Consider the following 16,375-nt stretch of genomic DNA (forward strand, 5'->3'; position numbering starts at 1 on the left):
ATTCGCATCTTCTTTCCAAAATAGCATACAATTCTTCACACAAACATCAATCTTCTGAACGGGTAAACCAAGCCCTCGTGTCAGTTTCTTTGTCTCGTAATATGTTGCTGGAGCATTATTCGGCTGCGGAAGCATTGTTTTAAATACTTCAGATATCTCATCTACACAAGTTTCCGCCAAATTATAATCCGTCTTCATTTTCAATATCCGCGAAGCAAGAGACAACTGACTTATTCCGTCTGCACACCCTTCGTAGAGAGGTTGACTAGCAGCTTCAAATGCTTCAAAAACATTGTCACGATATGGCTCTGCCACATCCGTCTCTGCTGGTGGTGCAATGTCTGCTGGTATGTATGGTGGTGCAATGTCCGCTGGTACTTCTAAATTATCCTGGTAGTGATCTTCATGAGCATTCCAAGTAGGATTTTCCCACATTTCTTCTTCACCCGTTGAATGATTCGCTCCAGAACTCTCACCAACAGTGTAGAATTTCTCTCCATGACTTGTCCAAACATAATAATTTCCCTTAAAACCGTATAAGAATAGATGTCTTGAAACAACTTTTGCATCTCGTTGCTTCACATTTTTGCATCCTTCTAAATGTCTCATACGGGAAGTGAATATATGTTTGACATAGCCACGCCACAGCCACTTAAAGTTCGTGACTATAAAAAAAATATTACTTCCGAACGAATCTTTCTCTGTTTCGGTCTGCAAAAGTTAATTTAGCCACGATACAGCCATGAAAAAAGCGTGGCCATGTACACTGTTGCATAAAACACAGGCGTTTTGATGTCGGCACAAAAAAACAAGACGTAGCCACGATGCTTTAAAGTGGCTATTTCGTGGCTATTTTAAGTTCCACGTTATATTCGTTGCTGTACCGTGGCTTTTATAGCCACGTTTTGTTTTCGTGACAAATTCGTGGCTATTTTTTGCGTTTACCGTGGCTATATCTTTTCGTGGCCCTTGCGTAGCAATTTCGTGGCGTATTTTATTATAGCCACGGTTCTGTAGTGGCACTTTCGTGGCTATGCGGTAGATTTCTACTAGTGCTCACAGGTCTTTAACATTCTTCTCCCGTTTACTTTCTATCGAAATGTCTATTCGTTTTTGTTTTTCTTAACAATAAAAAAAACATTTTTTTGAATTATACAAAGGTATCCTAGTCCCACCGAAATGGTCCAGACTAGTCACATGTTGTCACGTGTCAGTCTCATGTCCCTGGTGATGCCGAAATATTAATTTCCCAGTGACCGGGACTCGAACCCTGTTGGTTTCACCGTATTGGATTTTTGCCTTCAAGTTAATCACCATCAAGTCACAAGTCCTGGTTATAATAAAAAAAAAATATTTAATAAAACACAAAAAACAAAAAGCAAAAACATGTAAGAAATATTAGAGATCCATGAGGAGCTTAAAGTATAGCCTTATAGGAACAAAGATAAGATTAGGCCGAAATAGAAACTGACGAGAACTACGAGATCCAGGTGAGTTACACTCACTTCAACTCCTTCAATATTGCATTTTGTAAGGCTTCTTAGTTACTCTATTTTTTAGTTACATTCATGTACAGGGTACTAGCAGTATGTTACTCCGATGAGTTTTCTTTGAAAAGTTGTTATATATTAAATCGAACTGGGACTGTTTACTGAGTTCTTGGACTATTGAGAAGCGGTTCGAACATAACTGAAGGAAGCAGAGTTAGAGTAAACAGAAAATCAATATCAAAATCAGTGTTATCGTTTTTAAGGTGTGTTATTGTATACTATTCTGTTATAGTAGTATTAATATATGCAATAAAGTAGCGTGCACAGCAAAAAAAATCTGATAGCTTTGTAATTTTAATCTCTGAAGTTCTTTATTAAATTCACAATAAAATAAGAATTTTTTTTATTGTTGATAATATGATCTTCAACTTATAGGTTAATCACCATTAGTAGCTTTCTAAGTTTGAAATCATAAATGTGTTTCTCCACCCCCTTGTTGTTCCTTTCTTCGTTCCATGTGTTTCTCTGTCTTTTCACTTTGCTCTGCCCCACTAAACATTATCTTGAAAGTGAGGCTGTATTATTGAGTTACTTACATTTTTAAAAATTTTGTTAAACGAATTATCCTTTGCTCAAAAAAAAAACGAATTATCCAGAATTTTAGAAGGAACAGTTCCAAAAATTACACGTGTTCCTTTAGACTATCTTAATCCAAGATGGTGACTACGCATAGAGTTCCGGTGCCAAGATTTGATTGATTTAATACATACGTCGAAACCCTTGTCAAGTTGCAAAGCATGTACCTTCTTTTATGCCGCCAACCTTGTTCTTTAGTTCGTTATTGCTTTGATAGTTGCTAAAGTCATAACTTTTTATTTCATATAACCATTAAGTTCCGTGTATTTCTTCTATAGTTTCTCTACGATCCGGACTCACCTGGGCCAGTTTTTTATAATATTCGTGGTTGAACCATAAGTCTAAACCATCCATTACTAAATCTGGTATGCACTCGATTTGGATCCTGATGGGTTTTGTCAAATCCATATTCAACTCTTTAATTAAAATTGGACATCTATTATATAATTATCAACTTTTTGTCTAAACCAAACCAAGTACCACGCAAATTCTTTAGCCAGAATCTTTGTCCAAAAGGCAAAGCTACGTGGATTTGGTTTTAGATTTTTTCCCGAAAAATCACGTATTAGTTAGAGTTAGATATTTTATTATATACTAGACATTATTTATCTAAACTTTTAAAGTGAAATATTATTTGTATTCACAAAAAATAACAGTACCTTTTTCAAATAAATTTCCTAAATATTTTCATTGGAACACCACAATAGTGGAAAGTTTTTATTTTGTAAAAAGTTTGGTTTCTTAAAAACTAGGGATTTACCTTTCTTCAAAATATTCTACACTCTATTATTCTGCTCACGAATTTGAATTTATTTACCAAAATTAATAAGCTAAAAGCATCAAAAACTTATCTAGAACTATTCTCAAGATTTAGTATCAGTATTAAAATGTATATTGTTCTCTTTCTCTTAATATTCTTATAGAAAAAAAGAGAAGAATACTGATATGAAAGTATAGTAGTTATATCATTATATATATATATATATATATGCTATATATATATATGCTATATATATATATATATATGCTATCTTACCATCTAATGATGTACATATGTTGGAAATGAACTTGAAGTTTGAAGATAACTTAGAGTCCAAGTTATACTTATCCTATTCGAGTTATGTTTAGGAAAATAGGTATTACTAATGAGTTTACGAACTCTATATCTCTATATAAGGAGATGTTATATTGTGGCATAACCTATTAGTTTTAGAGATTTTGTGAGAGCTTAAGTTTTGATATAGTTTTTTAATCTATTAAGAAAATTATTCTTATTGATCTTTGAGTTCTAAACACTTATGTTACAAATCAGAGCCTCTTCGACATGGGAGAGATCGAAAGAAGAAAATTCAAGGCTAAATTTGCAGACTACATACATGTAATTGTCCATGCCTTGAGTCTTGACAATTAAGATTTATGATATATGTATGGAGAAATATGTGAAACTAATTATTATAATGGAAACACACATAAAAGACATCTTTCAAATGCGCCAAAACTTCAGTTATCTACTGGTTGAATAATCTAAATGGTTTAACTTAGGTGTATAAAAGAAGGGAACAAATAATGTATAAACGAAAAGTACGAACATTATCCAATAACACGGGTCTATAAATTCTTCCACAACCACTGAATTCACTCTCACTTCTATCAAAAGCCTCTTGGTCCTTTGGTCTTTTTATTCATCACCATCTCTCTCTTAGTCTCTTCTTCTCATTTCTCTCGCTCTCTCTTATACATACATACACACAAACAAAGCTAATGGACTGAAATATATAATAATAAAAAGGAACAAATAATGTCAAATATAATGAAGAAGAGGTGTAATGAAAATGAAGAGAGCACAGAGCAGAGAAAAGGGCCTTGGACGCTTGAGGAAGACACTCTTCTCACTAATTACATTGCCCATAACGGTGAAGGCCGATGGAATCTGCTAGCCAAATCTTCTGGTAATATTCTTTTTCTTTTTCTTTTTTTTTCTTTTTCTTTCCAACAAAATGCAATACACTTGATGTGTGCATGAGGTTAGTTGGTTAGAATTAACAATTAAATACCGCCACTTCGTGTTATAATCAGTTTGCATTAAAGAGTGTGCATGAGATATCTGTCTTATTAATTTTTTTTTTTAAACAGGGCTAAAGAGAAAAGGAAAAAGTTGCAGATTACGATGGTTGAATTACCTTAAACCCGACATCAAGCGAGGGAATCTCACTCCTCAAGAGCAACTCTTAATCCTCGAACTTCACTGTAAATGGGGTAATAGGTATGTTACTTTATTCATTTTCTGTCTCTAGCTTCATAAATTAATTTCATATTCAGTCTTTAGCTTCATAAATTAATTGGTATACTCTCCTTTCTTTTTAGTCTTTATATGAGGATTTGGTTAAAGAAACATGAAGATGAGAATATTACACAATAAGTCTTTACTTTTTGTACCCTTAAATACCCCATTCACTGATTTACTCTTTTACCAAAAGACATTTAACCAAGACACTTTATGATACAAATGGTCATAAACTTTGCATAAAGGTTTCTCTTAAATAAAAAATGCACAACTATAATGTAACATGTTTCCAGGTGGTCAAAAATTGCGCAGTATTTACCGGGAAGAACGGACAACGAGATCAAAAACTATTGGAGGACTAGAGTGCAGAAACAAGCACGCCAGCTCAATATTGATTCCAGCAGCCACCAGTTCTTGGAAGTTGTCCGTAGTTTCTGGGTTCCAAGATTGATCCACAAGATAAAAGATAACACAAACACCAACACTAGAGCTCCTCCTACGGATTCACTTGGACCGGTCTTACAAGACAATAATTTCTCACATAATTTGGGTTTAAACAACATAGATTGTTCCACTTCCATGTCTCAAGATCTGGCGAAAATTTCACAGTTAATGGATTTGTCTGATCTTGAAACTACCAGTTCAGTGTGCTTGGAGGGATCAAGAGGGAGTAGTAATCAATATGTGAATGAAGATTCTAGATATTTCCATTGCCTAGAGGAGGAGTACATATTTCCCACTATGGGCAATTCAGACATTTTACCATTGCAGGATTGTCACGTAGCAGATTCGACTTACGAGGAGGATGTGACACAAGATCCAATGTGGAACATGGATGATATTTGGCACTTTGAGGAGTACGCACCCTTTAATTAGGTTGTGGAACCCATTAAAATGGATGTTGTTACAACCTCCAAGGAGTTTCTAAGTATAGTATCATCTTATTTTTTGCTTGTTATAGTTTATAGTTAAATATTGATTAATTGATATAAAGTTCAAAGAGAGCTAATGAAAAACTGTTGCGTAATATTAATTTTCTATAGTGTTTTACGTACGTAAAAGAATTAGTTCGAGTAATCTAAATCTTGACTAATCATGTGGAGGTGACAACTGATTGAATAGACTAGTGCTCGTCTTTGAATATCAAACCGTTGTCATTTTCGTTAGTTTAGATCTTCTAAAATAAAACAAATCTAATCTCACCTCTACATGTATAATAATCCAGAATCAACGATTTATATATACCCGATGGTAAATCAAAGAAAATGTTTTACCAAAGAAATCAAAGAAAATGACGCTGAGATAGTGAGAGTTCTAGAAAATAATTGATGAATTGTTTCTTCGAAATTAGACGTGTGCGTGGTAGATAAGTCGACGGGAAGTCTCTACGTTTGGCATATGAATCTTCTTCAAGGTAGTTTCTAACTCAACATGTTTTCTTTTTTGACTAAAAATCTTTTTTTTTTTTAATTCAACATCTTCAAGAAACATATAAATCCATAAATATAGGAACCATGTAATTGTTACAATAGAGATTCGCACCATATAAATTCGCAACTTAATTAATCATTATTATATTTTTCTCCTAATCTTCTGTATGCCTCGACCAAAAACCTATACCTTCTGTAATAATACATACTGGTTGTTTAGTTTTCATGTACAATAAATATGGGAATATGATTTAGATTAAATCTCTTTCGATTTGATATGATACATGTAAGTCCATTGCATTTCGCCATTTGGCGTAATTACACTTAAGAGAGATTTGTTCCGTTTGAGATACACATACTGTACATAGTCCCTCAAGACTCAAGAGCTTCAACTTAGCGGAGAAAGGTAGTTTTTATTTTCAATAATGAAATGTATACTCTTCAATTACTTGTGTGTGAGTGTGGGGGGGGGGGGGGATATTATTAGTTCCTCTTCAGTACTTCCAGATGAAAAGTCATAAATGACGTTCATACTTTTGGAGGTCAGTTCATGGAAACTTTAGAATGATTTGGACTCAAAAGGCATTATAAAGTTAGAATAAATTTTTAAACCGTTTTTTTGAGGTCAGGAAGGCAAGAGTACATACATACTTTTGACAGAGATGAAGGGTTTTGCATGCTTTGTCTCCTTCTCACCTCCAATAATTCAAGTTTTGTATGGATCACATTTCTATAAGATAAATAGAAAACAAAAGTTTATAGATATGTGTGTGTGTCTTGCAACACATTACGCGAACAGTCTTAGACCATCTCCAACCCAAACCTATTTTTTTCTCTATAATTCTCACTAAAATAATATAACTATATTATAGAGTAAGATTTGCTCCAATGGTGTACTCTATAATAGAATTACTTTATCATAGAGAAAAAATAGAGAGATATCACTTTCTTACTCTATATTTGGAGTGAAAAAGTGATATCCCTCTATTTTTTCCTCTATAAAGGCATCTCCAACTCCAATCTATTTTTCATTCTAAAATAGAGTTTAAAGTAAAAATACTCTAATGGTACTCTATTTTTCACTTTATAATAGAATAAAAATGAGTTTACTCTATATATATATATATATATTAAATTGTTTTTTGTTCATCATTTCTATTTTTTTACTCTAAAATAAAGTACTATTGGAGTATATCACAATTTTATTATAGAGTTATTCTATTTTAGAGTAAAAAAATAGGGTGAACCATTGGAAATTGTCTAACAGAATAACTCTATTATAGAGTAAACTATTGGAGCAAAACTTATTCTATAATAGAATTACACTATTTTAGCAAAAATTATTGAGGAAAAATACGTTTGGGTCGGAGATGTCCAACCCGTACGAAGAGACTTATACGCGCTGCTCAAGCCGTATTTTATAGGTCAAGTCTTCACATATCAATTTTCTGGATATATTGCCAGCAAAATTACTCGGAATGAACCATTCATATACATGGAGCAGTGGGGGCGTTTTGTAAATATATGGAAAATTATTATAATTTTTTATGGTATTTCGGACCTATGCCTAGAATAATCTCCGAGAAAAAGTATAGTCTATGGATAGGTCATTTACCCGAGTATTCAAATGAGACTCGGAACATAATTTCACGCGTGACCACACATGTTTTGTGTCGTGAGACTACTTCGAACCCGAACCGATTAACTTTTCAAAATTTATCTACCACTAGACCACTTCTGTATGATTAAATATTACAAATAATTCTTATTTTTTGTTCGTTAAAGGGGTTAATCAATTTAAAAGCAAGACGAAGCACTTTCACCCGAGGGTTTCTTTACATTCACCCGAGGGTTTCTTTACATTCACTAAACACAAGGACGTAAAGGAGGAACACCTACTGAAACCAGATCTCATATTCGCATAGTATGAAATAGCTAAAAAATTACAAGTAGTTTTATTCCTTTCTTCTACTTAGTTACTTGGCAAAACGACTTGACTTTAAACATTTGTACACAAACTTCTTTTTCTTTATGAATTATCTTCTATAGCAGTTGTAGTAAAAAGAAAAGAAAAAAAAACGTGTTACAAAAACCTGTCTAGATACTTAGATAGCCATCGTTATTTTTGTCATCATTCTCTCCCTTATATCACCATCTCCACCCATTTTAGTCTACTACAAAATCATGAACGTGTATTCCGGGGAACCCAACAAAATTGGAAATTGGAGAAACATTGGCCATATAAACTGTTAGGTGGTCAAAGTTGTTCAAGCAGATGTTGTTGTTGTTATAGAGTCGTATGTTTTTGTTGGAATAGTAATCAGTCAAACTTAGTGACCAACGAAAAATGTTGTGACTTGTCATTATCAACATAAGAATTACCTTAATTAGTAAATTCTAAGCTGTAAGTAGTTCATGCAACAGTGATTTTATGGCATCGATTCACTCAATGAGACCTTGAGTATAAACCCATAACAACAAAACATTACACATTCTTTAGGGCCGGCCTTGAGATTTATAAGATTATAGACGATTTATTAAATATTTCAACTAAATTTTCTTTTTTACAAATTTGAGGAACTAGAATTTATTTTTGGACTTATGTATATGTAGTTTTCTTCAAAAATTTTGAGGAAGTAAGGCCGATGATTTATGTAGCTTTGTCGAGGACCGGCATGCAGCTTCACATTACCTAGCTATATTTTTGACATATTTGGACGAACACATGCTTATTTTTTTAAACGTTGTGTTTTTTATTGAACCACATGTACAGAAAATTTTGAGAGCATTACAAAAAGTCAAAAGCATAAAATCAGACCCCGATGTTTGTCCATAAAACTTCATTTTTCCACATATTAACATATATATATATATATATTTGATAACTTTGGTGTGATCCCAAAGACTTTTAGGTCCAAGGACTAATCACCAAGAGATTCATAGAAATTTGGGTTTTCTTGCCACTTAAAACGTCTATGAGTGGACAAGAGAAATCGAACCCAGACCGGAAGCTCCGACTCAAACTCTTTTACCACTAAGCCAATATCACTTAGTTAACATATAAAATATATATATTTCCATAAATTAATATAGAAAATGAATTTATTGTTAAGTGGGACTTTTAAGTCGGTCCCATTGAAATATTTCGTGTCCATATGATAAAGCGGACTCTGAAAATTCGTTGATGTATTTAGATTTTTTTCCAAATTATTTAACAAATAAAACCAGTTTACTAAATCAAGTGAATTATCATGCTAAAATTATGTAATACAAATATATATCCGAAACATTGGTGACATAGCTTTAATCAAAAGAAAAATAACATTTGTAATAATATACCAAAATGAAAAAGATGATAGCGCATTCTACTCAACTTTACATCATATACTCATATCCTGAAACTGTCCTTATCCTTAAAGCACCTTATTCCTTAATCCTTAATATTCGATCTTCTTACTTTACAACTTTTTGATTCCTTGTCTAAATATTCACATGCAGGTAGGATTGTACTTCCATAGGAACTCAGAAGAGTCAAAACCAATAGTAAATTCCATAGGAACTCAGAAGAGTCAAAACCAATAGTAAAGCTTTTAGTGTGGTCAAGACTGAAGAGGATAGCAAAATTGAATGATGCGCAGAAGGAGAAGCAGCGCACGTTGAAACCTATCAGTGGCTATCACAATCCCATTGAAGCAGCGTTGGATAATTCCAAACTCGTGAAAACTTAACATATTATTAGATGTTCAATATGTTAAGATGAACACAATAAGGAAACCAAGAAATAGGAAATAAAGTATCTATTTAGGTTAGACTTGTGTTTTTCATATCTCACATGTTAAAGGAGATTGTCTTTCATATAAATATATGTCTAATGAAGAAGTTTTCTATAAGATCTAAGAGTGAAACATTGAGAGCTTTAGTTTTGAGTAAATTATAAAGCTAATAAGAAAAGTTGTTCTTATAAATTATTTGTTTCCTAAGAGATTTGAATTGTTATCAGAGCCTCAGGTTGAAGACTCGATCTAAGCTTATGTTGTAGCTTAAGATTCTGGTGCTTGTGAACAAGAGACCGCGTAAGCAAGATGGCGGACGTGACTAGGGCTACATGCACGAAGGACCTTGGATCTGCATCCATCCAATTTCTGATGTTGACATCGACAAACTACGCAGTTTGGTCGATGAGGATGAAGGTTCTACTTTTTGTTCATGAAATGTGGGACATGATCGAACCTTGTTCAAATGACCAAAATAAGAGCGATGTTGCGATAGCTCTTTTGTTCCAATCTGTTCCCGAGACTTTGATTCTCCAAGTGGGAGAACAAACCGCATCAAAAGAGTTCTGGAACGCCATCAAACCGCGACACCTTGGAGCTGATCGTGTAAGGGAGGCGAGACTTCAGACGTTGATGACAGAGTTTGATAGGTTGAAGATGGATGATTCAGATACGGTCGATGACTTCGCGGGGAAGATATCAGGCCTATCATCCAAAGCAACCTCTTTGGGAGAAAACATAGAAGAATCCAAGATGGTCAAGAAGTTCTTGAAGGGTCTTCCGAGACACAAGTGCATCCAGATCGTAGCGTCGCTTGAGCAAGTGCTAGACCTCAACAAGACGGGTTTTGAGGATATAGTTGGAAGGCTTAAGGAAAGACCAAGGGAAGCTGATGTTTTCGAACAATGAAGAGCATAGTCAGAGGGGCTATGAGAATTCCCGTGGTAGAAGACGAGGACGGAACGATAGAGGTAGAGGTCGAGGTAGGTCACACAACCAAAACCGTGCGTCACACACCGAAGATAACAACTCGAAGAAGAATCGTTCAAGCCTGATATGTTGGAGATGTGACAAGCCTGGTCACTATGCAACTGTTTGTCCCGAGAAAACAGAGAAGAATCAAGAAACCAACCTAAACGAGACAGAAGAGGCTGATGCATTCTATGTACACGAGGTGGTGTTTTTGAACGAAGATAAGGTGATTCTGAAGAATCTTGATATCGACAAAGGTAATGCAGGTGTCTGGTATTTGGATAATGGAGCGAGTAATCACATGACGAGAAATCAGAGTTTTTTTTAGTTTGAATCTCAACACCAAGGGGAGGGTGAAGTTTGGTGATGGATCGTGTGTCGACATTTTTGTGTAAGACTGGAGAGAAGGGTGTGGTTACCTTTGTGTGCAAGACTGGAGAGAAGGGTGTGCTTACCTTTGTGTGCAAGACTGAAGAGAAGAAGATACTCAAAGACATATACTACATACCCGACCTGAAGCATAATATATTGAGTCTTGGGCAAGCAACAAAAAACGGATGTGAGGTTAACATGAAAGATGTCTACTTAACGCTCATAGATTCACATGGAAGGTTACTAGTTCGTGTGACAAGATCTCCAAACCGTCTCTACAAGACCCCTATGGAGATAAGCTACCCGGAGTGTTTACATGTCAGGGACGAAGATGCTACATGGAGGTGGCATGCTCGACTAGGACATATAAGCTATGGAGTGATGAACAACATTGTAAGAAAGGAGATGGTCGTAGGAATGTCGTGCGTAACACACGAAGAAGGCGTGTGTAACGCATGTCTAGAAGAGAAGCATATTATACACTCGTTCTCGAGTGTAACACACGGAGAAGCCATGTGTGACACATGTCTCTCATTCCCGAGTGTAACACACAGAGAAGCCGTGTGTGACACATGTCTCGCAGTGAAGCAAATCAGACACTCATTCCCGACTAAGGCCATGGTTCGTACATCAAAGCCATTGGGAATATTGATTGGATATTTTTGTGGATGAATCGCACCACCAACGCCAACAGATAATCGTGAGGCATTCTATCGGTTCGAAAGATTTCACACCAATAGAAGAGGCGATTTTGCCTCAGCTAAGTTCAATCTAGGTTGCACAGATAGAGGAGGAGAGGTTGCCTCAGCTAAGTTCAATCTAGGATGAACCGATAGAGGAGGAGAGTTTGCCTTAGATGAGCTTAATCTAGTTTGTGAAGAAAATTGGGTTGAAGCTATGGCAGGCGAGTTGAAATCTATCACAAGAAACAAGATATGGGAGCTTGTAGATAGACCGACTGGTTATGAGAAGAAAGAAGAAGAAGATCGAGTTTGTGTTTTACACAAGAAGTTGCATGTGTTACGCCAGGCACCTAGGGCATGGAATGTGAAACTTGATCATGTTCTCAAGGAGATGAGATTTGAGAAGTGCACAAATGGACCATCAGTGTACTGCAAGACTAAAGGAGAAGACATCTTGATCATAGCTATCTACGTTGATGATCTATTTATGACAGGAACTTTGCTTAAGGTGATTAGCCAATTCAAGGAGGAGATGTCTAAGAAGTTCGAGATGTCAGATCTAGGTAAGGTAACGTACTACCTTGGCATAGAGGTGATTCAAGGAGCAGACAGAATCAGAATAAAGAAAGAGAGGTATGCTCAAGGAATCCTGTGTGACACAAAGATGGAAGTGTGTAACGCAACTCAAATTCCAATGGAGGCGAATTTGAAGATCTCAAAAGCTGAAGATGAATGAGAGATAGATGCTACCGAGTTCAGAAGAATCATAGGGTGTTTTTAGCAGATATATGCACAATCCAAGAGACTCTCACGGACAAGCCATCAAACACATATTGCGGTATGTGAAAGGAACAACAAACTTCGGTCTGTTCTTGAAGAGACATGGGTCAAGGAGTGTCGTTGGTTATAGTGACATCAGTCACAACATTGATCTCGATGACGGGAGGAGCACGTCAGGACATGCATTCTACTACGGTTCATCACTGATCACTTCGACGTCGCAGAAGCAGCAGACGGTTGCATTGTCATCATGTGAAGCAGAGTTCATGGTAGCAACAGAAGCTGCAAAGCAAGCTATATGAATCAAGGAGTTGTTGAGAGAGATACTAAGCAAAGAAGGCAAGAAGGTCAAGCTTAGGATCACAAAAAATCAGCCATTGCTCTAAAGAATCCAGTTTTCCATGGAAGGAGTAAGCATGTACTCAAGAAGTATCACTTCATTCATGAGTGTGTGGAGAATGGACTGATCGAAGTGGAGCATGTGGCAGGTGTTGAGCAGAAGGCCGACATCCTTACCAAGCTATTAGCAAGGATTATGTTCAAGCAAATGAGGAGCTTAATCGGAGTTCAGGAAATTGTTCTCCCTAATTCAAGTTGGAATTAAGGGGGTGAATGTTGGATAATTCCAAGCTTGTGGAAACTTAACATATTATTAGATGTTTTATATGTTAAGATACACAAAATAAGGAAACCTAAAAATAGGAAAAGGAAGTTTCTATTTAGGTTAGATTTGTGTTTTTCATATCCCACATGTTAAAGGGAATTATCTTTCATATAAATATAGGTATAATGGAGAGGTGTTCTAGAAGATCTAAAAGTGAAACATTGAGAGCTTTAGTTTTGATTTGTTTCTAAACCTAATAAGAAAAGTTGTTCTTAGAAATTCTTTGTTTCCTAAGAGATTTAAAGTAGTGCATTTTCGGTTTTGCAGTAAATCAAAATCACATGCCTATAGATATGAAACTTTCTCTCTCTTTGTTTAATCTGGTATAAGAGCTGTCGGGAACTTTTTGCGCTAGTAATATAAACATCGTTTGAAAGATAGAATTTTTTTGTTTTGTAACACATACGATTATATTAAATCTAAAAGAGTTTAAACCATTACATTCGGAGCTAAGCTCAATGGTAACAAGATAAGAACCGGAGGGATCCTCGACGGTTTAATGAACATCATAAAACAGAACATAAAACAAGTGATAAAAAGGCTAAATAAGAGAGTCTTGCTCATCCATTGGAGAACCGTGGGAAGCATGAGATGTATCTCTGAATAGGTTACTATCACGAGCATGAAGTGGTCAAAACCGACGTTAATTATACCAAACGGCAAAGTTTGGAAGGATCTGGAACGAGCATGAACAGCTCTAGCTCCAACATCGAGGTTCCACGAAGAGACTAGGTAAATCTCAACAGAACCGGAGAGTATAAAAGTCCTAGATTTTGCGCTGACGAACAAATGATGGACCTTGAAACCGAATAGCGCCAGTGACAAAATGAGAGCTAATGAAAACTCTACTGACATGTGATGGAATAGCAATTTAAGCACAACATCACGGTTTTAGGCTAGGTGAACCCTTTGCACTGAGGCGCGATGGCTGACTGCAAATAGACATGATGCTTCGGAGAAGGAATAATGGCTCAAGTTTATAACAATCAGCAAGTTTAAGCTCCATAAATAGTCTTGGTTCAGACCAAAGCATGTGTCGGTTGAGTACCAGCGGCTCTCGAAAGGGATTGGGATACCGAGGCGACGCGGCAGAGGTGAGGCGATGTTCCTGAAGATCAACCATAAGGGAGTGCAAACTAAGCTCCAGCTGAGAAAGTGAACTCCGATATTACCGTATCGGGATACATAGCTCTCGTCGAGACCTGAGCTAAACCACACTCCTATTGCAACATTTCGAAAACTCAAATCAAGAAATCTGTCGGGGTTAAGCTCTCTGAGAGAATACATAACAGTATTTCACAGAATTGAGATGGCCACGAGACGGAACGGAGGGAAGGAGACGCTTCAGATACGCATAAACCCCCAGATCTGGCGAGTCTACCCCCGAGATGAGTAGATTTGGTGGTTCTGCTTTTACAGAAAGGAGCGGTGTCGAGAGGTGGAATATGATGGACATTGATGGCGGTGAGAAGCGGGGGCTCAGACTGAAACTCAAACGTTGGCTCTGCAGTTTCAGAGAGGCGAGCAGAACTAGTATAAAGAGCTTTAGCACATCTTCTCGTTCTGAGCGGATGAGTGGTCACATGGAGATGAACTGGGGAAGAGACGGTGAGCCGGCAAGAAACAGGGGAGGCGGTGAGACGGAGTGAACCAAGGGAGGAGGAGGCGACACACAGGGGAGTAGGAGAGGCTGTGGTCTAGAGTGGGGTAAGAGAGGTGGAAACGAGATGACAAGACGGAGCAGAGTTGTAGGAGACGGCAGGAACACGATTCCAGCAACTGAAGAGGACGAAAAAATAGAACCAGAATAGAGCAAAGCAAGCGACAAAGAAGAAGACCCGACGCCAGCGGCCAAAAGCTTTACCGGCGTCAAGAAAGACGGCGTGCGACGTTGCTTCGGGAATCGGGTCTGGGAGAGAAAACCCTAGATCTGTCTTACTTTTACGTAGACTACACATTTGAAAGATGAGAACTAAACAACATTTTTTTACCATTCACTTAGAAACAAGCTCAAGAAACTATTTAACTGTTGCACAACGTGCGTGTCAAACAAAGTTTTCATTTACTGTTTTAAAGTGTTGACCGTTGACCAACAAAGTGTTTATGTCGGTGGACTCAGTGCCGATTAAATATACTCAAATTTAGGTTCTCACATAATGTTTCGGCCCTTAAGCAATTGCTTACTCTATTTATCTTATGGATCGGTCCTGGGTGAAAAGAACCTTTGGCTTTATCACTTTCTCAGGGTCATACGCTGCATGAATCTCACTAATGGTTTCATTTTCATCATCAAAGACTAACGTTGGTGCTCTTGATTGAGAAACCGTATCTGCAAACGGAAGGAAGCACATTAAGTCACAGGTGAATCACATATTCAAAACTAAAGTAGTAAATAGTACTGATTGAAAAGAGTAAATGTCCGTTTCTATACATTAGCAATACTGATTTGCCAAAAAGAACGATCAGGAAAACAGAAAAATGTTCCATATAATGCTGCCGAAAGCCAAACAAAGCCAAAGACATAGACAGGGACACCCCAATTGTGTTATACTCTCGACAGAGCCAACAGTGTAGTCGGTAAAATAGTAGCTCGGATAGATGCACCACTTGTCACCAGCATGAGGATGAGGTGTGAACTGCAAAGCATACAATCAAAACAGAATGGGGGAGAAATATTCTTCTATGCAAGTAGTGATGACTTTTGTTTCACTGCCTGTATACGTAAAAGCTCCTGCCAATACTACAAGCCTCGTAACATTCATTTAACCTGAAGTCCTCAGGACCAGTTCTCTTATAAAACGTAACTGCAGCAGCCTATTGGACTCAAGTTTTAATCTGCAGATTCATAATACAGAGAAAATCAAAACAACATTCTCCAGTGTTCCATTGACAAAGCAGAACCTAAGCCAAGAAAGGGCAGCTCTGACTGATAACATTTCAGCTGCAGGGACTGTTAATGAAGGAGCCATATGCTAACCTTAGAGGAGATAATGTAATTTAGCAATGTAGGACGATGCACAAGAGCATTTGCCGGGAACTCAGTAGTATTGATTTGTTAAACATAATTGAAAGGAGGATTTAACATTCAATAAGTTTCTTTCTAGCATTGACAAACATTCTAGGCAATTTAGCTTTTATACAAAACAAAACAAAGCAAAACAAAACAAAAAGGCGAAAATTCATGTTGCTAACTTGAAATTGAGATTAGCTTCACAAGAATATATCTCATTCCAAACCGGTGCTGAGGACAAGCTTAACAGATTCCTCGGAGTTATCGTCTTTGGGAGCCAT

At 36.7% G+C, this 16,375-nt stretch overlaps 2 protein-coding genes and 1 pseudogene across 2 annotated transcripts in view; 1 reads left to right on the plus strand and 2 right to left on the minus strand.

Moving 5' to 3' along the window:
• LOC106302766 overlaps nt 1-609 on the minus strand; it is a 3,434-nt gene extending 2,825 nt beyond the window's left edge. The window contains exon 1 of the mRNA XM_013739207.1: nt 30-609. Within this exon, the coding sequence (XP_013594661.1) occupies nt 30-609 (580 nt within the window). The remainder of the gene's footprint in view (nt 1-29) is intronic.
• Nucleotides 610-3,784: 3,175 nt separating this feature from the next.
• On the plus strand, nt 3,785-5,410 carry LOC106304619 (transcription factor MYB108-like). The gene is made up of 3 exons (XM_013741021.1): nt 3,785-4,075; nt 4,260-4,389; nt 4,704-5,410. Exons 1-3 carry the CDS (start codon nt 3,925-3,927, stop codon nt 5,284-5,286), a joined length of 864 nt encoding a protein of 287 aa, XP_013596475.1. The 5' UTR covers nt 3,785-3,924; the 3' UTR covers nt 5,287-5,410.
• A 7,392-nt stretch (nt 5,411-12,802) lies between these two features.
• On the minus strand, nt 12,803-16,375 carry LOC106302767 (annotated as a pseudogene).

The sequence above is a fragment of the Brassica oleracea genome, chromosome C7 (assembly GCF_000695525.1).
Source record: "Brassica oleracea var. oleracea cultivar TO1000 chromosome C7, BOL, whole genome shotgun sequence".
Classification (NCBI taxonomy): domain Eukaryota; kingdom Viridiplantae; phylum Streptophyta; class Magnoliopsida; order Brassicales; family Brassicaceae; genus Brassica; species Brassica oleracea.

Bases quoted from the DNA above. Each gene is read 5' to 3' on its own strand.
- LOC106304619 (XM_013741021.1), top strand. From the start codon at position 3,925: ATGTCAAATATAATGAAGAAGAGGTGTAATGAAAATGAAGAGAGCACA. The intron at 4,076-4,259 runs GTAATATTCTTT...TTTTTTAAACAG, and splicing joins TCTGCTAGCCAAATCTTCTG to GGCTAAAGAGAAAAGGAAAA. The intron at 4,390-4,703 runs GTATGTTACTTT...ACATGTTTCCAG, and splicing joins CACTGTAAATGGGGTAATAG to GTGGTCAAAAATTGCGCAGT.